This window comes from Artemia franciscana, chromosome 16 (assembly GCF_032884065.1).
Source record: "Artemia franciscana chromosome 16, ASM3288406v1, whole genome shotgun sequence".
NCBI lineage: Eukaryota > Metazoa > Arthropoda > Branchiopoda > Anostraca > Artemiidae > Artemia > Artemia franciscana.
The window spans coordinates 24,336,315-24,361,670 of record NC_088878.1 but is presented as its reverse complement, the minus strand read 5'-3'; the positions used below and the strand labels follow the sequence as shown (position 1 = coordinate 24,361,670).

Below are 25,356 nucleotides of genomic sequence, written 5' to 3'. Positions count from 1 at the left end.
TGTGCGTAGCTATGTTGGCCTCAGACGGCTTGGTGCTGCAGGGAGTTGTTAGTATTAGTAGTTGGAAATTGTATGGGGAAACATCGGTAGTCCCCTCACACATACACTTCCCCATAGACAATATCACGTCACACGATATTCATTTGATGAGAGAAGAACAAAATCGGAAACCCAAAGTTTATGCCATATGTTTAAGTCCATTTACTTGTCTTATACTAGAAGCTTGATTCCTTTATTGGTAATATGGAAATAGACATTTGTTATAATGAGGAAAAGATTGATAACTTTAGGCTTTGTTTCTTGTGCGTTAAATCGGATACGACATGAAGGAGATAGGAGAAGCGGTAAGTAAAAAATTCCCACCGAATCAAGATTCTGGGCTCAATATTGTAATTTGTTCATTTTTTTGTAATGCAGTAGATTTAAAAAGATAAAATTTAAGGAAAACGATTATAAAAGCCATAATTCTGTATTCGGGGCATTGATTTTTTAGTTTGAAACTTTAGCTAAAAGATAGTTAGGTGTCTAGTTTTGATAATAAATAACCTGTAAACTGTATGAAAGTAACTATTTAATCCATAGTGGTGACAGTTGGGGAAGGGCACTTGCTCCCCCAGATTCTTAGTTCCCCCTAGATGTTGAAAAGTACCTTTTTGGGGGTATTTTTGTTGAAATATATCTTTTGGTATTTTTTTTAACAACAGTTCTCCCTCTAGGTTTTGGAAAATACATTTTTCCCGCTAAATTCTCATGAATTGGTGCCACCATTGACCCGTATACCTAAGGTGAGAAGTTTATCAAAGACCTTAAAAGAAAGACCCTAACAGCCCAATATCGTAAAATGATTAGAAAATTTTTGACTGAATGTCCCTATTTACAAAATCATTTCCAGTCTCAGATCTAGTGTAGATTCTGAAACAAAAAACAAAGCTGTAGTTGAAATTTGAAAATTTATTCATTTTATCCGCTGGAGAAGAAATAAACCGTTTTGTAATTCTTATACTTCTTTTGCTTTATAATTTTTTATTGTTTGTATCTTTTTTAATTTGACCACATCAAAGTTGCCTGTATTAGTTTCTGCTATAGCTTCTATTGATTTATCAATTTTTAGGCCTATCGACTTAGCTCGTGATATATTCAAATCAACTCCAAATCTACACAAAGAAGCCATTGGGCCCAAAAAAGGTTATTCGGGAGTTGCTGGAAAACTTTATAATGGATGGAGGGATCCAAATGGTCATTTTAGATCTACTAGTTACTCAGTGGCATATAATTCACGACGAATAGTTGGGTCACCTGCTGTAGATAGGCGTGGTAAGTTGTCTCAGACATGAAAATTCAGTTATGTTTTAATGGATGGAGAGATACTAATGGTCATTCCAGATCTATAGTTTCTCGATAGCGTATAACTCACAGCGAACGATTGGGTCACCTGCTGTAGATAGGTGTGGTAAGTTGTCTTAGAAAAGAAAATTCAGTTTGTTTTAATGGATGGAACGTTTTGTTGAACGAAATTTGGTGAACGTGATAAAATCGGCAAATTTGACGAACAACCTGGCAAATGTGGTGTGAAATTTGGTAAAATTCGACCCTCAACTTTTCATGCAAGTTCTATGATGGTAGAAATTTAAGATAAGGGCTCGGAGTTAACTTGAGATTTATTAAAAACCTAATATTATCAGGTATGAACATAGAAATATCTATTGCACAAACATAAAAAGGTTTCTTCATTCTTTCATACCTCTCCAAAATAGACGCGAAAACTGCATATCTTGCGAGGTATGACTTCCCTCGTAGATAGTAGAAATTTAAGATAAGAAACCGGAGTTAACTTGAGATTTATTAAAAACCTAATATTATCAGTTATAGACGTAGAAATATCAATTGCACAAACATATAAAGGTTTCTTCATTCTTTCATACCTCTTCAAAATAGACACGAAAACTGCATATCTTACGAGATATGACTTGCCAGTCGTTCTTTTCACACCAGGCTGCCCAGCGGACACTTTGCTGGCTCGGACATCTTCTTCGGGTACATGCCGACACTCTGCCTCAGTTCTTTATGAATTTGACCCAACCAGTAGCGGCTGGAAACGTCTAAGAGGAAGGGCCGCGTTCCAATGGAATAAAAGTCTCGTGAAATTCCTTCACCAGGCTGAAATTCCGTAGTCAGATGCAGGGGTCCTTGCTGCTTCCCCCCCCCCCCACTTGGGGAAGGCTGACGACGTTCTCAACACCACCCCAGCATGAGGATAAATGAAGTAAGGAAGTAAGTTTGTGTTTAAAAACCTGGAAGATGAGTTTTTGAGAATCTTGACAAATCCAGTTCAAGATTCCTAAATTCTTCTGTAAAAATGTCATCGTTTGGTCTATATCTATTTACGTTGTAAACATCTTCATATTGTTGAATTTTTGGAGAGCATTAGAGCCTCAACAAAAGTAAAAGTCTCGTACTTTTTAGTAGAAAATCGTAGAAGCCAGACATGACTACTTTTCAGGTATAAACATTTAGTATTTTAGTTGGTTTCTGACCGCACAGCAAGAAGTCTCTGGGACCTCAATTTCAAGGGAGATTTTCTGTACACCTGGGCCCATCCTGTTTACTATTTGGTTTTCATCACTTGACCATGTAGTTTTTAACGAAACACATAAGAGTTCCAAATAGGGGCAGGTCCTTTTAATAGACAGTCACAAACTAATAAAAGGACCTGTCCTTATTTGGAACTCTTATTTGAATCGTCATAGAAAAGGTAATGTGGCCTGAAAAAAAAATACCCCTATGTAATTTTTATTAAGGACGTCATACCGTAAATATGACACAATCCGGGTAGGGCAGGCTACACTAAAATAACAAAGCAAGAGGAAATTTAAGGGCCCAAAAAACCTACCAAAACAGACAAAATCGAAAAATTTTTATAATTCTTGATTATTAAAATTAATTATTAAAATTAATAATTAAATTATTAAATTAATAATTTAAGATTAATTATTAAAATTAATCAGAATTTATTATATAAATTCGTGTGCACTACTACGGTCTTAAATAATCTACTCCTCAAGGCCGTCCTTCAAGATTATCGACAGTCATAGAGAAATCGTCCACGAAGATGTCCGCGTGGAAAGGCGTTTTCATGTAAAGGACCACGAAGACACCGCTAAGAGCTCGTACATTTAGAATTTTAATCCCAAGAAAGAGATGGAGAACGGAGCTTATGACGAAGCAGAGACCAACAACACTAGGGCAGCTCTAGTTTTTCTTACCCATCCTATAATCGTCAGCATATTTGTTGGGACGCTAACTGGAACTAATAATAAAGTTTTAACCCTAATCTTTAATATATTACATGGTATTAAAGTCAGTCAAGAATATGGGTAGAGGATATATTTTTTTTATATTTTCAATAAGAAAAAAAATGAGTGGGGAAATCTTTTTTTTTGAAAATAGCAAAGAAGGCATAAATAATTTAGGGGAATCTGGACAACTAGCCTGTCAATTCCCCCTCATAATGTCTCTGATTCAAGTGTATTCATATAAATGAATACAGGAAGCCTAAAATAGGTATGAACTAGAATCCCTTTGCAGCAGGTCTACAAAAATATTGCTCTAGTAAAAATCCTATGCTTATCAAACGTCTATTTATGTCAACAAAACTAATATGTATATGAAGATTTAACTATAGCATTAATGATTATAATTTTGGATTTTTTATTAGGATCGGTCTCTATTAATATTAAATGAAACAAGAGCTAAGAGCTCATATGGCACTTGTGACGAGGCAAGAAGAGCTAAGAGCCAAGAGCTCATATGGTAAGAGCTCTAACAAAATTCTAAGAATCAATAGATTGATTTAAAAGGAAAATCAGAGGCTTAATGCCGGTCAGGATTTAAAATAAGAGCTCTGAGTCACGATGTCCTTCTAAACATCAAATTTCATTAAGATCTGATCAGCCGTTCGTAAGTTAAAAATACTTCAATTTTTCTATTTTTTCCGAATTAACGGGCCCCCCACTTCCCCCCAGATGGTCAAATCGGGAAAATGACTATTTCTAATTTAATCTCGTCCGGTCCCTGATACGCCTGCCAAATTTCATCGTCCTAGCTTACCTGGAAGTGCCTAAAGTAGCAAAACCGGGACCGACAGACAGACAGACCGACAAACCGACAGAATTTGCGATTGCTATATGTCACTTGGTTAATACCAAGTGCCATAAAAACGAAAAATTCCATCTAAAAAAAAAATCGATCACGAACTGAACCTGCTTTAATCGGCAGAAACAGTGAACAAGTCTGGTGACATTTAAAATTTCGATTCTTTTTTTCAGAATTTGGAAGGAACAGAAGTAGCACTGACTGTGACCCACGAAGGCTTGGGAATGGAAATCTATTCCGTTCTAGGTCAGCTTCTTCTTTAAAAGGGATTGGAGATGTAACCTCTCAAGAAGATAAACTGACTATCTTGGCCCAATTGTTTTGGATTGCCGTTTGTTTACTTCAGTCTGATTTTGAGCACGAATTTCTTTTAGCTATCAAGCTGCTTCAGAAAGTTCTTGAAAAATTTCCATTAGACCGACCAGATTGTAGGGATAAGGTAGGCTTCTTTTTCTATTTACCTTCGACAGAATATTTCATTATATATCTTGTTAGAAAGAAATATTTGTTGTAGGTTTTCTCTTCTATTTTAATACACTATTTTAATACTCCTTTTTAATACTATTTAATACTTATATTTTAGTTATAATACTTGGTAGTTGGTCAGCTGTTTAGATTAGCCAGTAATTTTTTCCGTGATTTAAATTTTTGAAACAAATTTCCAGGGAAAAAGAGTTTCATTTAAATCAAATGAAGAAAGCTTTTCTTTTCATTTAATTGATAATGGTATCAAAAATTTAATACTTGACTGTTGATTACGACTCTTGTTTATGGTTTCTGGAAATCAGTCAAGTGAAATCGAACTCTATTTGTTGTTTTTTAAAGATGATAAAAAATGAAATAACATTATAAAAATAGAAATATTATTTCATCTTGAGAAATGCTTAAAATTAGGCGACTAAGTTGTTCTTACCCCTCTTAATTTAGATAAAACGATTGTTAATATGTTTTTTTTTTTGGTAGGCTGGAGTATCAAGGACAGTGAAAGTGGAATCAGAATTTTTTTTTTTTTTTTTTTACTGTCTCAACACTATATATACTAAAACTAAAATCAGGAAATATTAGGGAAGTCAATTCTTAGAAAATCAAGTTTTTCAGTAAGGAATATAAAATGGATCTCGGAGGCTGAAAATGTTTTTTATCAACTGAAAGTCAACAAACAGGCTTAACCCAACCCAACTGGAAAATCCAGGTCTAGTTTTTAGTGAGAATGACGTTCATATGCAGTTACACAATTTTCGGTTGTACCAGGTCATAGATTTAATTAAAGGGAACGTGGGTGAAAACCAGCACACAATAAACCTAAAATATATAGCACCTAAAAGGTTTAAGAAAGTGTAGCTTTCCTTTAAAGATGTAGTTGTCGTTGGAACTATGGATTTTGACGAATGAATTCCATTGTTTTCAGATCTATATAATTAGTTTGCTTATTTGTTTTTACTATTTAGCGTGGCAAGACGAAACTTTGTACTACCATAAAAACCTTATAAGTTTGAAAAACAAAAGAAAAAACTTAAGAATTCGTGAGGTATTAACAGAGCTAAGATAGGTCAAGGGGGCAACAAATATTTTCATTTTGATGTCCTTAATACGATAATTGAAGTTTCACATTACGACGATTTGTTTGTTTACGTTTTTCACCCGCGTGATTAGATGCTACTGGCGAGAAAATAAGTTAAACACTTGCTCATAAAAACAAGCAGACATGTAGCACTGAATTTCACTAAGTTTAGTTCTATGCACTCTCCCCTCCTTTCCTCTCCCAGTTCCCCCCTAAAAAATTGAGATTTTCATAATTTTTTAACAATTCCTTGAATTTTCTATGTAATTCGCATGTTTTGTTTCTTTTTTTTAACCTGTTCCAGCTCCCCCCCCCCCAAATATTGGCCTCCTGTTCTAAAAACTTATGTGCATGTTACTCTTAGAAAATACTAAAAGTATACACAAAAGTTTCCGAAAAAAGAAATGATTACTTTTATGTCCTTTGCTGACTAAAATTTGGGGTTTTCGAGATTACAATTTGTATAAAATATAATTTTTGAACCTAACATCTATGCTTTTAGTGAAAATATTAGGTCGCACAAAAATTTTTCAATTTTTTCATCTTCTACAAAAAAAGGCAATACTACCTATAAAAGGTAGGTATAATAGGTAGGTAATAGACATCTATTTTGCCTAATCAGGGCAAAATAGACAGAAAGAGGAGGGACTGGTGATCAGTCATTGACTTTAGTGAGGGAGTTGTGATTTGTCAATCACAACTCCAATCACTGTGATTTGTCAATTCTTCAATATTAAATTATTCCAGTAATGTATAAAATATAGTAGTATATAACATGAAATATTGAATGTAAGTAAAATATGTATCGAAATCTTATTTCACAAGATTTTTTTGATGTTAAAAGTTATGAGGGAAATTGTTAAGATGTTGCTGATTTTCATTTAAAATGGTTCAAATTCGATTTAAAAGGGGGTAAATTTAATTGATTTGATGAGCGGTCCAGAACATACATTTACTATACTACTACCAAAAAATAATTAAATAATACATTGTATTCACATTGTTCTTTACTTTGGCAGCGCTATTGCGCTGCCTATGATAAGTGAAACGTGTCGAGTTCTACCTCTCCTAAACCTTTAAGAAACGTTGTTTTATTTACTCTTTGAATTCAACAATGTTCGAACAAGAATTTTTTTTTTTTCTGTTATTTTGCACATATTGCTGATATATGTTACACAAGCGTTGAAATTTGCAAGAGAGGTTAAAGGTCGCTATAGAGGTTGAAATCTGTTGTATGCTTAAGATGGCCTGAGAAATGAAACACTTTGCTCCTTAAATCAATAGAAAGACATGTCTTAGAGATTTTCGTGAAAATCTGTGTGATACCTGTGATAATTGATGCTATTAATTGCTGTTGATGGTTGTATGATTTTACAAATACATAGATTGTTGTTTTTTTCGCGGGGCGATTTGACATTTGAGTCCATATTTTGACCTATCTATTATCAGTTTTATTATTTTTTATTGTTTATGTTATTAGTTATATTATTTTATAGTTAATCTTTTTTTTTCCTACTTCAGTTTTCTTTTAAGCTGTACTAAATAAGCACATCGGAGTTTTTTTAGGGGTTGAGCTGTCTTTGTGTTGCCTTTTTTATTACTTGATTAGAGATAAATAAAAGCTTTTATTTTCAATAATTAAAAAAGACTTGCCCTTAACCGTTCCTCCTGCTGTATTAACATTTTCTTACAGAAAAATAAACTGTGCTTGATGTTTACATTATAGCAGAGCCCTATCGATATTATTTTGAAGATATACTTACTGTTTTACTATTACGTATTTCGTAATCGTTAACCACTAATAGCAGAAAAGATTCAAACATGATACCTACTGGAAAAGTTTTTTCTTCTCAATTTTAAAAATATCTACCATATTAAAACGGCTATTTTTTTACTTTTGTTTTTTTTTAGGTTGAAAAACTTCTAGTACATTTAAAATGGATCAACTTTCCTGGAGTTGTCTCTTTGCTCTTAAAAGGTTTGACAAATCCTAATACATATGAACCAACCATTGGAGCTGTTTCCTCAATGTGCAAACTACTAAACGTTTCAGTTGTCGACCCCAGTGGGGGTTCTGGCTTTGCCTTTTGTGTTATGGCGCTACTTCCATATATGTTGGCACATTATGAAGATGCAAATGATTTATGTGTTAAAAGTGCCGAAAGTATCGCCCAGGTAGGTTTCTGTTCGTTCTATTAATTAGGTGAAATCAAGTTCATCATGTCAAATAGGTGAGCTCACGTTCATTATATCAGTTAGGTGAATTCACCTTCATTGTATCTATTAGGTGAGCTCAGGTTGATTGAATCTATTAGGCGAGCTTACGTTCATTGTATCTATTAGGTGAGCCCACGTTCATTGTGGTTTATTATGTGAGCTCAGGTTGATTAAATCTATTAGGTGAGCTTACGTTCGTTGTATCTATTTGGTGACTTCACATTCATTGTATCTATTAGATGAGCTCATGTTTATTGTATTTAATAGGTGAGCTCAGGGTGACTGAATTTATTAGGTGAGATTACGTTCATTGTATCTATTAGGTGAGCTCAGGTTAAGCTCACCTAATATATTTGGTGAGCTTACGTTCGTTATATCAACTAGGTGAACTGGAGTTCATTGTATCTATTGGATGAACTCTCTTTATACATATTAGCTCAGTTTTAAGGAGGGGTCATCGAGATAGCAAAAAAGATAGCAAACAAAATTTTACAAACATTTTCAGAAATTATAGGAAAAAATTATGCTTGCATGGGATTTAGACAAAGTGGGCTAGATCTTGATGGTGGTTCTTAGCGCGTTTCCATTTAATCTAATGACGAATTGGGTCCAGTCTTGGTGGGTAACAGAAACAATGTTACTCGTGGGGCCCAGGAAGTTGATAAGTGTTCAGAGCTTCTCTTTTTACAAAAAAAGTAATTATTTATGTAACATATGTGATGGTCCTTCACTTTCTTTATTGATTATTTAATAAAAAAAAATCGACCAAAAGTAAGGAGCAACATTAAAATTTAAAAGGAACAGAAATTATTCCATAAATGAGGTGGGCTGCCCCTTTCTAAACTTTGCTCTTTACGCTTAAGTCTTTTGTTCTTTTAAAATACTTTTCATTCAAATTCATCAGCCCTTGTGTTTGACCTGTCTTTCTCAAAGAATTGTGACAAAAATTCAAATTTTAGCGTTAAGAGTGAGTGTCGAGGAAGGGGAAGCCTTTCTCACAAACAAAAAAATTTCTTTGCGTTTTAAGTTTTAATGTTGCTCCCTACTTTCAGCTGAGAAAAACTTTTTTAATTAAAATTTTAACCGTTTTCCAAATCATGCCATGGAATCCCTCCCCCTGCCGTGGAAAATTATTCCTTAAACTTTCCTCCACACAGAAAATTATCCCTGTGGAAAATCCTCCTCAGGAACTCCCCCCCCCCCACAAAAAAAATGTATGTTCCCCAGTAACAAATACTATATGTAAACAATGGGTAAATTGTGCTACTTACATCCCTTTCTCCAGGGACTATCGGGGGATCATTGCATCCCCAGAGGTCTAGATATTGGACTTTAAACAATGCTGAATCAAATGGCTATCTCAAATTTTGACCGGATTTCTTTGGGTGGAAAAGGGAATTGGGCCGGAGGAGGGAATAGTTGCTCTCCAATCTTATTAGTCTCTTTAAAAAGGCACTGGAACTTTTGATTTCCGTTCGAATGAGCCCTCTACCAATTTAGGACCATTGGTTCGATATGAGGACCACTGAAAAAAATAAAAAAATAAAAATACAAAAAGATAAACACGCATCCGTGATCTTCCATCTGGTAAACAACACAAAATTCCACATTTTAAGAGGTCTAGACTTTTTGGGGGTATATCACTCTATTAAAAAACCAGGCAGATTTTCTCAGCCTCGTAACTGCTGATGGGTAAAATTAAATTTAATGAATTTTATATACTTTGAATCAACCTAAAAAGCCAATTCTTTTGATGTATCAATTGATGTCGAAATTCTGTTTTTCAGAGTTTCGGTTACGCTTTGGGCAAGGTGCTCCATACTAACAGTTTATTATCACGAACTGTTGGTTTTATATTTTGCAAGCTAAAAATTTATAGTTCATGGACGCATCTTGGAACAAACCTTCTTTTTATCATGTATCTAACAATTTTTTTTTCTTCTCTGTAAATCAATAAATATTGCACTTATAGTATGGGATATGGCCCCCCTTTTTGAAAATCAAGGAAATTCTCCGAGGCTCACAAGTGTTGAAGGGTAACATTTGGAATCAGCGCAAAATTTTATTCTATTGATGTATCAAGTGTTAGCAAAATTCTGTTTTTAGAGTTTTTGGTTACTATTGGGCTGAGGCACTCAGGTGTTGCCCAGGTAGGTCTGTGTTCGTTATATCAATTAGATGGGCTCAAGTTCATGACGTCAATTAGGTGAGCTTACGGTAATTGTATTTATTAGGTGAGATCTCTTTAGATACATCTTAACTCTTTACTTAAAGTTATTTACCATGAACTCTAGAGTCTAATTTTTAGTTCATGGACAAACCTCGGGACAAATCTTTTTAATGTGTGTCTAACACAAAATTCTTCTTCTTTACAAGTCGCACATTCGTTTAAAAATAAACTGTGTATGTAGGTTCACCCACGTCGCAGGATTATTTGAGTTGTTCAGAAATTAAAGTGGTCAAGTCCAATATCTCAGTGCTCGAATATTGGGACGTAAAACAGTTGATTGAACCCTGGTTTGTTAGTTTCGAAGTAATATACCCCAACAATAATGATTACAAAAAAAAAGGAGAAAAGATGTTTGAGATGACTGTAAGTACGAGCAAACTAAACTTATATTTACGTTTAGTTAAAATTTATGATAAAAATTTACGCTTAACTTAAACATAAATTTACTTTAAGATATAAGCAGAAACCCTAAAATGCTATACTTTTTATACCGCCCTAAAATTAAATACTTTTTTAATCTTTTTAAAGCTATTTTTATGACCTTAATCATTTCGTTTCTCGAGTGACACATTTTTTAACTAATCAAGGGTTGTGTCTTTCCAATTTTGTGCGTTATATAAGACTACAAAATAAGCATTCCTTCCTCTATTTTGCTATTGAAGGTGAGTACCGAAATTACTCAGAAGTTGGAGAATCTTGCCACCGTTATGACGCTTTACAGCAGAAGAACCTTCTCCAAAGAAAGCTTTCAGTGGACTAAATGTGTTGTCAAGTACTTGCATGATTTGTTCTCCTCGCTCTCTCTGCCGTTGGTGTCATTTTTAGTTGAAGTAAGTAACATTTTTTGTGGAACATATGTTGAACTGTGTAATTATTAGTTTCGTAGTATTAGGTCGATTTTCCTATCTCTGGTCTATGTCTTATTTGACAACGCCTTATGTGACAACGTTTTATGTAAATCAATATATTTGCGGTATTCCAACTAAATTTTGGTTTTGAACTTGATTTGAACTCGAAGTCTTTTAGGATTCTTTTACCATATGTGACAACACCTATGTAGATCTACTAGCCGTATTTCAATACGTTTCTGTTACTGACCTTGTCGAGAGATCTAAATCATATTTTTTATGTGACAATGTCACATAATTGACGCTATTTATCGCTATACAACCGAGTCTGGTCTATATCTCCTGGTGGCTTTAATACTTGGCATACTTTGGTGACGCAGCTGGTTGACACTAAATAGATTTATAGATCATATGCTTCGATTGTTCTGAAAAATACGTCAGCATAAAAAACTGGATATGATATCTCAGGGAGTTCAGAGGAGGTGGCTGGGGAGAAAAAGGCATTTGAGGGGTATCGGCTTTCCTCGAGGTTTCAACCAATTTTCGGTGCTCGTTTAATCTAAACCAAAATGTAATGGGAATTTTCAAGATACAATAGAATAGACAGAAAAAGCTGAATTACAGCTACGCAACTGCAAAAAAAAACAACAAAAAAACCTGAAGCATTCAGTGGAGACAAGCTTATTTCCTGCGACAATAGCGAAAAAAAATTTTATTTCTTTTTTTTGTACAGTAACCATCAAGCGCCAGTTTGTGAATTTTTGGGTTCTGTATGACTAGGCTTGGATAAGTTAGTGCGTTCGATTAGGATCGGAATTGCTCACTTGTGCTTGGACTTAATTCATTCACTGAGTAGTCTAGATAATATAAACAAACTATTCATTAAAATATATTTCAGGTACTTGAAAAAGGTCCTACCTTTGTTCATCTCCCAATTATGTCAATCCTTCACTCGCTGCTTCATTACGTTGACCTGTCTTCGTTGGCTACGTCCCAACAAATAAACCTTGACCTCCTGCGAGTAACGGCTAAGCATATGGAAGGGAACTACTGGAAAGAAGCGTTGAAGATAATCAAACTGTCAGTTACGCGCTCTTCAACACTTGTTGCTCCTTCATTTGGAGAGTCGGCAAGCTTGATCACTACACCTATAACGTTGGATTCTGATATATTCCTAAGGAAAGAGCTGCCTGGAAGAACTATGGAGTTTTCATATGAACTCGCTGGAACTCCTGTTATAGGTCGAAAATCTGAAACAGCTGGATTAGCTGAAAGTGGTGAAAAACAGCAAGGTAAGAATCTTTACTGTACACGATTTCAAAACGGGCTTTTTTTTACGTTCTTTCTATTCATTTTTGAGCCGTCCTAGCTGAGCAGTTAGCACGCTAATCTTGAATTTTTGTCCGTGAGAGCAGGGGTTTGAATCCTGGGGCTGCTGGCTATTTGGTTTGGGATGGGAGTCAATGGCGTGACTTTGTAAGCTCAGCTAGAATTGACCCAGCTCTACATGGGTACCTGGAGAAATCTGGGGATAGCAAACAAGAAAGGATGACTGTCCTCCAGCCCCCCATCGTACTTCATGGCTGAAAGGTTATGAAGCGGAAATCTGCAACGCCGGTAGGGACTGTAAAGTCTAATGCTGTTCATTATCTTTTCTTGAAATTTTTCTGTTCAGTTTTATAATGGGCTCTTTTTGTAACTAATTATGTGCATTCGGCCAATATTTTAAAATATCTTAATATATTAATTGTATTAACATAATTAATTACAAATCAATGCAATTAATATACTTTATCTAATGTATTATCAGAGATAATATATTGATTCATAGATTTAATTGGTATCTTAAAAATATATAAAATGTCTATTAATACATTAAAATCAAGGAATGTCATAAGTAGTATCTGAACTAATGTGACATAGTCAGGTTTTATCAGTTTTCAATAATAATTTATTCAACATCCTCGAATGTGGAAGCTACTATTGATCTTTTTAGGCCTACAGAAATACAAAAAAAAATGCCCTTTCTTGTGCTTCCACTTTCAACGATAAGACGTCCAAGGCTTCAGATTTTACGCAAATAGTATACAAATGCATTGTAAAATATGTTTCGGTTCCGTTATTACGGTTTTTACTTTCATACTTAAAGGGAAAGACGTCTGGGACTTCAGATATTACCATGAACTGTCCTACTTTACTTTCCTACTCAAAAGGGAAAGACGCCCGGGATGTCAAATAATACCATTGAACTTCCCTACTTTACATTCCTACTTAAAAGGGAAGACACCCGGGACTTCAGATAATACCATTGAACTTTCCTTCTTTACTGTCCTACAGACGCCCGGGACTTCGGATATTACCATTGAATTTTCCTAATTTTCTTTCCCACTTAAAAGGGAAAGACGTTGGGGGCTTCAGATATTACCATTGAACGTTCCTACTTAAAAGGGAAAGACGATCGGGACTTCAGATATTTCCATTGAACTTTCCTACTTTACTTTTCTACTTAAAAGGGAAAGACTTCCGAGACTTCAGATAATACCATTGAACTTTCCTACTTTACTTTCCTACTTAAAAGGGAAAGACGCTCGGGACTTGAGATATTTGCATTGAACTTTCATACTTTACTTTCCTACTTAAAAGGTAAAGACGCCCGGGACTTCGGATATTACCATTGAATTTTCCTAATTTTCTTTCCCACTTAAAAGGGAAAGACGTTGGGGGCTTCAGATATTACCATTGAACGTTCCTACTTAAAAGGGAAAGACGATCGGGACTTCAGATATTTCCATTGAACTTTCCTACTTTACTTTTCTACTTAAAAGGGAAAGACGCTCGGGACTTCAGATATTACCATTGAACTTTCCTACTTTACTTTCCTACTTAAAAGGGAAAGACGTTCGGGTCTTGAGATATTAGCATTGAACTTTCATACTTTACTTTCCTACTTAAAAGGTAAAGACGCCCGGGACTTCAGATATTACCATTGAACTTCTTGAAGTGGTATATATGCTACGGCAAATGCTATTGTGTTTCTGCTGTCGTGTTTCGTGGGTTCCTATATTAAAGAAAAGACATAGAAGAATTTAGATATTACCTTTGAAATTTTGAAAGTACCATGCATTGTTATTTCAAATCGGTTGCGTTTCTGCTGTTGAGTTTCTACTAAAAAAAAAAAAGTTCAGGGCTTCACATATTAGCTTTAAACTTTCGTAAATAGTACACACAGTCATGGCGAAGGCTGTTGCCTTTCAACTTTTGTCTTTTTACATGTCTACTTTAAAGGAACAGAGGTCCTGGACTACAAATATGAAATTTTCAAAGTTGTTTTCATAACTACGGTAAAGGTTGTTCTGCTTCTGCTTTTGTATTTAGTGCGTTCTTCAGCTAAAGGAAAAGACGTCGATCACTGCAGATGTTACCTTTTGAACTTTTGCAAGTAGCATACATAGTCATTTTGAAATCTGTTGCGGTTCTGTTGTTGCGTTTTTACTTTATTGTAAAAATGTTCAGGATTTCAGATATTATCTTTGAACTCTTATAAATAGCATGTATACTCATGATAAAGGCTATTGTGTTTCTGCTATTGCATTTATTGATTCCTCCATTAAAGAAAAAGGCGTCTATGACTGCAGATGTGTTTTGCAAGTAGCAAACATAGTCATTTTGAAATCTTTTGCGTTTCTGCTGTTGCGTTTCTACTTAAAAAGAAAACACATCCTGGATTTCAGATATTACCTATGAACTTTTGCAAATAGTATAAATAGTTATGGGAAAAGCTGTTGTGTTTCAACTGTTGCGTTTTTTACGTTCCTACTTTACAGTAAAAGACGTCCAGTACTTCACATATTACCTTTAAACCGTTCAAAGTGGTATGAGTGGCTAGGCAAAGGTTGTTGTGTTTATACTGTCGTGTTTGTTGCGTTTTTCCGTTATAGCGAAACACTTCCATGGCTGCAGGTGTTACCTTTAAAATTTTGCAAATAGAATGCATAATTATGGTAAAGTCTGAATGTGTCATTGAAGCTTTTCTAGACATAGCATATTTCTACTGTTTTATATTAACCATCCTTAATTCAATGGTAGAATACCTGCCACACGGGTGTCTAGTGTTTGATTCTCAATTGATTTATTTTGGAATCATTTCAAAGACTGGAATAATTGTTGTTTAATAAAAAAATATTTAATAAAATTGAGAGGCAACGGGGAGAATAATTATTCAAATATGGCCCTAGACTATATGCTAAGTCTGCTTAATCTTAACTGACTTAATTTTGCATTATGTCCCAACTGCTATTGAGAAATCTCCCCAAATATAATAGCAAATTTTATATCAACAATGCCTGTCTATTCAACGATTAATAATACACAAGCACCTAACCTTTGGTCAAAATATGTATATCTATGAAAAAAAAAAAAAAAAGCTTCAATCGGATCTAAAACTGAACACCCATTGATAACTTTTGGCAAACCGATTAGAGTCATAAAAATAACGAATATTTAAAAAGGTTATATTGCTAGTTTTAACTTGAAAAAGTAATTGCCTTGGTACTTTAGGGTGTCTGCTTACTTACAGTAAATATTAATAAATGTCTGAAACTCCAAGTTTTCGTTCTATTTAAATCCTCACGTCCTATTGAAAAAAAAAAAATAAAGAACTTGAAGAGAAAGTTAAAAAAAATTTGTTTATCTACAAGAAAAACTATGAGTTTCTTAGGACTGTTGGACCCAACGTCGGACGTTTTGTACATCTCAGAAACTTTCACAGGGCTCAAGTGCATTGGTAAAAAAAAGAAACCCTACCGAGACCGGGGAGGTTACGCAAATGAGACACGTGGACCACATTCACCAAGTTTATGTTTCAAATACACCCTTTTGATAATATGGGTGCGCATAATATCTAGTCATTTAGTTCAGTACCCCCTGAAAGTTTCAACTTAATACTCTGACCTATTGCTCATCTAATGGACGTACGTCCTCTTGACTACCTGAATGCTGATAGTGTCTTACTTCGTCATCCCTCTCAACACTCCTTGGAATTTTCAACTTCATGTCCTCAAATGCAACTGGGATATCGGATATACACCATTTCGAGAATATGGATACACATTAAGTATTTTGATTAAGTTTAACATTTTTTCCAATATCCTCCGAAATTTTTCCTTTGTAGACAAGCCATTTTGACCACTTGTATGTACATAGCGGCTTTTGATTCAGTTCAACATCCCCTCAACATGACCTGAGAGCTTCTACTTAATAGTTAAGCTCGAAACCCACCCAGCCCTTATCAAATAACCATCGATTATCGGAGATAAACCTTTTTGAGAAAATCTGCATGTACATAGCTTCTTTTGATTAAGCAACATTCGCTCCATATTCCCTGAAAGTTTTAACTTGATATACCCTTAGCCATTCCTGAGCTTCTTGCAGATATCCTACGTCATTTTGACAACCTTGATGGACATAGAGTCTTTGATTTGACTTAACACTCCTCTCATGACTCCCTGAAAATATGCCTAGCCATTCCTGAGATATTGTTGATATGCTCTTTTGACATCGTGGATGCACTTAGTTTTTTTTTTTTATTTAGTTCAATATCCCCCTCAAAATTTCCTGAAAGTTTCACACGTAATACCCTTAGCCTCTTTGAACATCCAGCATCAAGTTTGCCCACCCCCTTTCCAACAATAATACCTATATTTAGACAATATTCAACTTGCATAGTTGACAGCCCTTACTCCAGGGACTGTGGTGTGTCATCTCATCCCCTTTGCTTTATGTATTTGATCTTACGATAATTTCGAGTAAGATGGCTATCTCAAAATGTGGATCAAGTTTGAGGAAGGTGGCAACTAAGAAGGGCATCAGATGGGCCGGTTGTCCTTTAATCACTTTTGTCTCTTTAAAGGGGCTTTAGAGTTTTCAATTCTCCCATTGAATGACCCCTCGCTGACGTTATAGGCAGTGCTTCTGTGCTGCCTATTTTATGCTATCTCCTTGTATAAAGTGTGCAGTTTTTTGTTTAACCACGTAGAATTGATTTCCATCTTTTATTTGATGCCTTTAGTAAACGTTTGACGTTGTGCAGAAGGTTGCCTTCTGTAATTAAACCGACTCGTCTCCTTCTGTGTTGTTTTCTAACCTTGTGCTATCTTTCGTCAAGGTGACAAGACGTATACGTAGTCACATTGCTCGGTCTGGCTACATGAACGAAGAAGAATGATCCAAAGCTATGTTTTGTTTGGCATTGTACTTTCATCTGAACTGTCTTCAGTGGGGTTCACTCCATCAAAGCCACTTGTTGAATTCTGACAAGCTCAACAATTGCATAAAGCCTAGTCATTAAACTTAGTAAGAAACAGCTGTGTACTGGACATTATTTATGGACCTGGTGATTCAAAAACTAATAAGAAGACATTTATTATACGCATTCCAAACTTGAATTTTATTGGCTCTTTGGTCAGTGTAGTCCCGGATAAATCATAAGAGATTATCTCTACTCCCGAATAACTCACAAGAGGGTATCACCATAGGCTAGTATATTGTGTGTTGCTTGGAACCTCAGAGAGTGAAATCAAGCGTTAAAAGTTGTTGCAATAGCAAAAAACTATTAATCGTTTTTGCAACTAACAATGTTTATATATCTGCTTTCCCAACTTTCTTTCCTTATCACCATCATTACATATGCCTTTCAAGATATGCCAACTGCTTGAAATATTGTACGCAAACAAGCCACAATTCTGACTGTATTTCAAAAAAAAAATTCCTTGGACTTTTAACTTTTAGATTTGATTCAGTTGTAGGGCTCTCTGAATGACCGAGAGTTAATTTGAGCTAGTTATTAAACGTAACCAGGAAGCTATTTTAAATAATTTAAGATAACTGAAATGGGATCTCTTTTCTATTTTACTTTCTCTATTTTGTTGTATTTATTGTGTTGTACCTTTGTACGTTTGTTCTCATCCGTTTGTTCTGTTGATTTTTTTGTACTTGAACTACAAAATGTGTTGTTTTCTTTTTTTGTGTTGTTTTCTTTTCCGATTTTCATTTCCGATCCTACTCCATTATCCTCACATCGTTTTGTGAGTGGGTTATAAATAAATTATTTTTGTTATTATTATTATTATTATTTTCTCTTTTTCTGATCTTACTCCATTATCCTCACATCGTTTTGTGCATTGGGTTATAAATAAATTATTTTTGTTATTATTATTATTATTTTCTCTTTTCTTTAGTTCTCTTTTTTTAGTTCTCTTTTTCTTTCTGTTTTCTTTGCTGTTGTATTTCTTGTATATTATAGGTAATGCTAGTCCACGAAGATCTGTCTCCCTTGGCTCAGCGGATGGTAACTCTTTATCTGGCTGGAAGAGACCATGGCTTTGTCAAGCCAAAGTTCGAGAATCCCTAGTTAACCTGTTGACCTCCTGCGGTCAAAAAGTTGGTGTCCCCAAAAGTCCTTCGGTAATGCTTTTTCTGTTTCTTTCTTTTAGAAAGGGCTTATTAAGGAAATATCTTTAAGAATACCAACGTCATCAAACAAAAACCAATAAATGTTAAACAGAAAGACAAACTATTAAATTATGAAGCTCGGATATTATTTCTAGAATGGCTGATATTCACGACTCCCCTGAAAGCCTAGATTACATTAATCGGACAAATTCATTCAGAAATCATTGAGCCCACAAAAAAATTTATAATTATCTTCCCACCATTCAACTGAATTTTAGATACCAATAATAGCATCGCAATTTGTCATTTATTAAGAGAAAATAGCGTTTAGTTTACTTGTAGTAAAGACCATCAGTCTGTATGATTTATTAAGCTCTATTGTACGGAAGATATTCCAACTATCTTTAGCATGCCTCCAAGTCTATATAATATATATATATATATATATATATATATATATATATATATATATATATATATATATATATATATATATATATATATATATATATATATATATATATATTTATATATATTATAACATTTTAAATTATAATGTATTATAATGTATAATATAAACATAAATTTAAAACATATATATATATATATATATATATATTTATATATATTATAACATTTTAAATTATAATGTATTATAATGTATAATATAAACATATATATATATATATATATATATATATATATATATATATATATATATATATATATATATATATATATATATATAACATAAACTTTAGGACATTACTTTCCAAAAGATAAACTTAGGAGGATATAAATCTTTTTTTGTACGCGGTGTTCTCAGTTTGATGTTTGTGTAATCTAGACACGTAACCCAGGACCCCAAGCAATTAGTTATACTTCTTAGTAGAGTTAACTATAACTGTACTAGAACTCAACTGATTATTATATAAATGATATTTTGAATTTTGTTAGACTTAAAACATTAATGATAGTGTATTATAAAAAAAAAAGGATTGAAAGAAACAGGTTTTACTATATTTGTTGTCTTATTCATGAGTCGTTTATTCTAGTTATTTATTTTTTTCCGGAGAACAATTGAGGGCGGAAAATATTTTTAAATATTATACATTTTTATGTATTTATATAATTATATTTGTATATATTAATTATATATTTTTAAATAGGCCCAAATAAGGGCCAAATTCCCGTAAATAGACCCGAAATTTGCCAAGTTAGCGAAATAAACTCGATTCAGCTTTTTTTTTTCAACTTATAACTGCTGCTAATATGCTTCATTTCCTGTGATAAACTCCTTTTAAGCATTTAGTGACTACGAAAGTAAGCATACCCCCTTTCAATCCATTGAAAAAACAAAACAATAATACTGTTATTATTATTGTACTGACAATAATACTGAATTATCACTCTCTTGGGGTTTTCAATTAGGTTTTTTTCATTTAGGATTTTTAGCTTTTAACTCAATTTTTTTAAAAAATATGTCTAGAAACGGCAAACTTAGTAGAATCTGAAACTTAAAAATGTGCTTGGTAAAACCATTCTGCTTTCAGAAAACGTGACCGATACTTCAAAACTCAAATTGAAAATAAGATAAAGGTTTCTGAAAATGTGTAATATAGTTTATAGAACTAAAAACAGTTAATAATGGTTTGTAAGATTTGTATGCTTTCAGAAAACATGACCGATAATTCAAAACCCAAATTGAAAAAACATGAAGATTTCTGAAAATTGGTAATATAGTTTATAGAACTAAAAACATTTAGTAATGGTTTGTTTCGGCCACGTGTCCAATTTTGCGTTCGAATTTCTCTGTTTAAGTGCTTCATGAAAATGAGTAATAATTTGTTGCTTTCATCATGAATTTTTTTCAATTACTTGAATTAAAAGGGGAATATAATGTGTCAACAAGACGGTAATCTTCTGTAGCTGCATGTTATGGCCATACATTCGATAGCCATCGTCAGCTGGAGATTAATTCTAATGTTGGTTGGAAAATAATGTCTTGAGTTTAGGTCAATTTGATGCTTTTTGCAAGGGACCATCAAATTGTCAGTTTATTGAAATTAAAATTGAACTTTTCCATTATTCGTGCTCATACGACAATAGAGTGTTTATTTAATAATTGGGAACCAAATTTTTGTCTTCTGAATTTCGTTTGTAAACTTACAATGCTGAAAAGCTTTTATTATTTAACATTTTTATTATTCTTTAGTTTTACCATTTTTGACTTTTATTTTACTTTTTTCACTATTTTTTAACTTGTAAGAAATTCCGTTTTTTTTAATGCTTTTCGTTTTTTAATTAGCTCCTTAGAGATTGTTTTTATATCCCTTTTTTTAAATCCTAAAGGATTCTATTCCTTTTTACCCAATTTTTTCAGTTCCTCTTTTTGTCCTGAGCCATTAAACTTTCTTATTTGTATAGTCTGGTGAACATTGGCCTTCAAATCAAGATGAAGCAATGAAGGTAAAATGTCACGTTGCACCGTGGCAAAACAAAACTCAAAAATGACTTGCGGTTTAGAGCACATTCACTACAATAGTATACTGTTTGTGGCTTCTTTTGTGCTTCTTAAACTTGGTTTATGCGCGTTCTAAATTTGTATCATGTTGAGCATAAGCTAAGGCTAACCCAAAGCCAGGTCGTGATAAGAGTCTGATTTCCCTTTTGTTAGCCAGATTTCTCATCGCCCGTTGAAAAGAACATAGCTGAATAGTCAGATGGCCTCTGTTTTTGATCATAGTTGAACAATTATTTTCTCTGACCGAAAATAAGATGTTTAAAATAAATATGTCTAAATTTTCAAAATTTCAAATATTTTAAATTTAATTTATTTTTTAAATTAAAATTTGTATATAATTTTAAGAGAGGTATTGAGGGGAATCTTTTTTGCGAGGAACTTACTAGGAACCTCCCTCCCCCAATCTTGTTTTTAGTCTGTGAGTTGAATTGTCATGGCAACATCTCTTGGTCGTTTGCGCTTGAAAAAATTTGTCACCTTTTGAAACAACTTAAGCTTTATACGGAGAGTGATTAAATCACTGAAGACAGTAGCCTTACCCTCGGCTCTCCATATTCAAAACCCATTCCCTTTTAAATACAAACAAGTTTACAGTAAAGGTTTTTGAAATTTGATTGATTTATTATTTATAACGTAAGTAATTCCTTTTTTAATTAGGTATCAAAATCCATACAGCTAGTAGAATTTTATTCCGAATGTGGTAAAACAATGGTCAAAAGTAAATATATAAAACTTAAATATGTCGTTGTACCCAAAATGAGTATAAACAGAGCCCTACCCTGATGTACTTGGAGTTGCTAACACCTTTTTTGGTGTCATTCCAAGAATATGCAATCCCGTTTCCGAGAATTTCAAGAATGATGCGTTATCTGTTATTGCGTAATTATTCATTTTGTCTGCTGTCATCTATTAATTTACAGTCATAGATGGCACTGTTTTTAAATTTCTAAGTGCTACCTGTTTTTTCACTAGAGATGACACCACAACTGATTTTTCAATTAGGTTACTTTATGTTAACTGGTTTTGAGCTAGGTTCGTTCGGGCTCAGTAAGCGTGCGCGCACGCTTACTGAACGCAAGTCAAAAAGAATTCAAGTCCCAACAACCCACAGATTTTACAAGGTTAATGGAAAACTGCTTAGAAGCTAAAGATGTTTTTGACTCAGTTGTTATCTCAAAGACCAGATGTGAGGGCTGTCTTTTGAGATGCCAACTGACCCAACAACATTTTTAGGTTCTAAGCAGTCTCCCATTGATTTTATGAAATTTATGTTTTTTTTGGAGTTATAATTTTTTGGGATGCCGAGAATTTCTTGGGGTGTTTCCTTGAATTTCAAGAATGATGCGTTATCTGGTATTGCGTAATTATTCATATTGTCAGTAAAACAATACAATACATCTTGTGATAGCCCTCACATCTGGTCTTTTGAGACACAGATACTGTGGTAGTCCATACTCCCATGTACTATTGGACTTCCTAACACGTTCTTTGGCATCATTCTAAGAATATGGATCCTGGTTTCCGAGAGTTTCTTTGCATCTTTCCAAGGATGATGCGTTATCTGGTTTTGCGTAATTGTTTATTCTTGTCAGTGAAACAATACAATACATCCTGTGACAAACCTCAAATCTGGTCTTTTTAGACACAGATACTGTGGCAGCTCATACCCCGATATAGTATTGGAGTTACTAAGACCGTTTTTTTATCATCATTCCAAGAATATAAGTCCTGGTTTACAAGAATTTCTTGGTGTGTTTCCGAGAATTCCAAGAATGATGCGTTATCTGGTATTGCGTAATCATTCATATTCTCAATGAAATAATACAATACACCCTATGCCGAAGTGGCTGGCTGTCCTGTAGTCACTTTGGTTTCCCAAGGATAACGCATCATTCTTGAAATTCTCGGAAACATGCTAAGAAATACTCGGAAAACAGGATGCATATTCTTGGAATGATGCCAAAGAAGGTGTCAGCGACTCCAATATGACATCGCAGTACAGGCTGCCACAGTATCTGTGTCTCGAAAGACCAGATGTGAGGACTGTCACAGGATGTATTGTATTGTTTCACTTACAACATGAATAATTACACAATACGAGATAACACATCATTCTTGAAGTTCTCAGAAACACCTCTAGAAATTCTCGGCGTCCCGTAATAATTGCAATTCCCCAAAAGATTTTAGGTAAAAAATCTAAGTCCCAAAAACATAAATTACATATATTCAATGGGAAACTGCTTAGAAGCTAAAAATGTTGTGGAGTCAGTTGCTTTTTGAAAAGACCAGATTTAAGGGCTGTCGCAGGATTATTGTATTGTCTCACTGAAGACCTGAATGATTACGCAATACCAGGTAACGCATCTTTCCTGAAATTTTCGGAAACATACCAAGAAATTCTCAGAAACCAGGATGTATGTTCTTGGATATGAATTCCGAAAAGATGATAGCAGCTCTAATAGTACGACGGTGTAGAACTACCACAGTATCTGTGTCTTAAAATATCAGATGTGAGGGTTGTCAAAGGATGTATTGTATTATTTTACTGACAACATAAATTATAATACATTACCAGATGACGCATCATTATTGAAATTCTCGGAACACACCAAGAAATTATTGCAAAGTAGGAAGCATATTCATGTAATGATGCCAAAAAAGGTGTTCGCAACTCCAATAGTATATGTATAATCTTCAATAGTAAACTCCAATAGTAAGATGTATCTTTTTGGAGTGGTGCATTAAAAGGTGTTAGCAGCTCTAATTGTAAATCGGGGTAGGGCGGTCACAGAATTTATTGTGTTCATTTACTGACAACGTGAATAATTACACAATACCAGATAACGTATCATTCTTGAAATTCTCGGAAACACCCCAAGAAATTATCGATGTCCGAAAAAAATCCAAAAAAATAATGCTAAGCCCCATCCCCAAAACAATTAACACCATAAATTTCATAAAATCAAAAATATTGTTGATTCAGTAGTCATCTCAAAAAACGAAATGTGAGGGCTGTCACAGGATGTATTGTATTATTTCACTGACAACATGAATAATTACGTAATACCAGATAAGGCATCATCCTTGAAATTCTTGGAAATATGCCAAGAAATTCTCGGAAACCAGAATGTATATTCTTGGAATGATGCATAAAAAGGTGTTAGCAACTCCAATATTACATCAAGGTAGGGCTGCCACAGTATCTGTGCCTCAAAAGACCAGATGCGAGGGCTGTCACGGGATTATTGTACTGTTTCACTGACAACATAAATGAATCCGCAATACCAGATAACGCATCATTCTTGAAATTTTTAAAAATATACGGAGAAATTCTCGGCGTCCCAAAATTAATTCTAAGCTCCCAATAATTCTAAGTCCCCAAAAAACCGTAAATTTAGTAAAATCAATGGGAAACTGCTAAGAAGCTAAAAATGTTGTTGACTTAGTTTTTATCTGAAAAAAACAAATGCGGGGGCTGTCGCGGGATGTATTGTATTGCTTCACTGAGAACATGAATGATTACGCAATACCAGATAACGCATCATTCTTGAAATTCTCTGAAACATAACAAAAAATTCTCGGAAACCAGGATCTTTGTCCTTGGACTGATACCGAAAAAGGTGTTAGCAGCTCTAATAGTACATCAGAATAGGGCTGCAACAGTATCTGTGTCTCAAAAGACCAGATGTTAGGGCTGTCAAAGGATGTATTGTATTGTCTCACTGACAACATGAATAATTACACAATACCAGATAATGCATCATTCATGAAATTCTCGGAAACATACCAAGAAATTTTTGGCACGTTGGAAATTTTCCAAGTCAAGAAAAAATAATGTTGAGTCCCCCCCCCAAAAAAAAACCGCAAATTTCATAAAATCAATATAATACTGCTTAGAAGCTAAAAATGTTGTTGATTCAGTAGTTATCTCAAAAGACAAGATGTGAGGGCTGTCACAGGATGTATTGTATTGTTTCACTGACAACATAAATCATTACGCAATACAAGATTACGCATCATTCTTGAAATTATCGGAAACATACCAAGAAATTCTCGTTGTCCCAAAATTAATTCTAAGTCCCCCAAAAAATAATAATAAAAAGCAAAATAAAAATGAAAAATAAAAAAGGGATTTTTTCGGTCCCTGGAGTAGGACTTGGGGCCCTGGAGGGGAACTTGGAGACCCAAACTCATGTGCAAGCCCGGTAACGGAAAATCATTGTGCTTAATACATTAAATAAAGGATAATTGCTCGGTTGTAGTCGTTACAATATTTGGAGATCAAAATAAGTTTCATTAACCATCAAAAGAATATGTCTGTCCAGCAAGCATCTCAAATTATTGTGATATGCAAATTAATGTAGTGATACCAAAA

The 25,356-nt window shown here is 34.1% G+C and overlaps 1 protein-coding gene across 1 annotated transcript in view; it reads left to right on the top strand.

Moving 5' to 3' along the window:
* LOC136036795 (protein furry-like) overlaps nt 1–25,356 on the top strand; it is a gene marked incomplete in the record, with an annotated part of 187,120 nt that overhangs the window by 129,009 nt on the left and 32,755 nt on the right. The window contains 7 exon segments of the mRNA XM_065719126.1: nt 1,112–1,314; nt 4,326–4,591; nt 7,625–7,888; nt 10,823–10,990; nt 11,907–12,300; nt 18,309–18,469; nt 20,885–20,926. Coding sequence (XP_065575198.1) covers nt 1,112–1,314; nt 4,326–4,591; nt 7,625–7,888; nt 10,823–10,990; nt 11,907–12,300; nt 18,309–18,469; nt 20,885–20,926 — 1,498 coding nt within the window.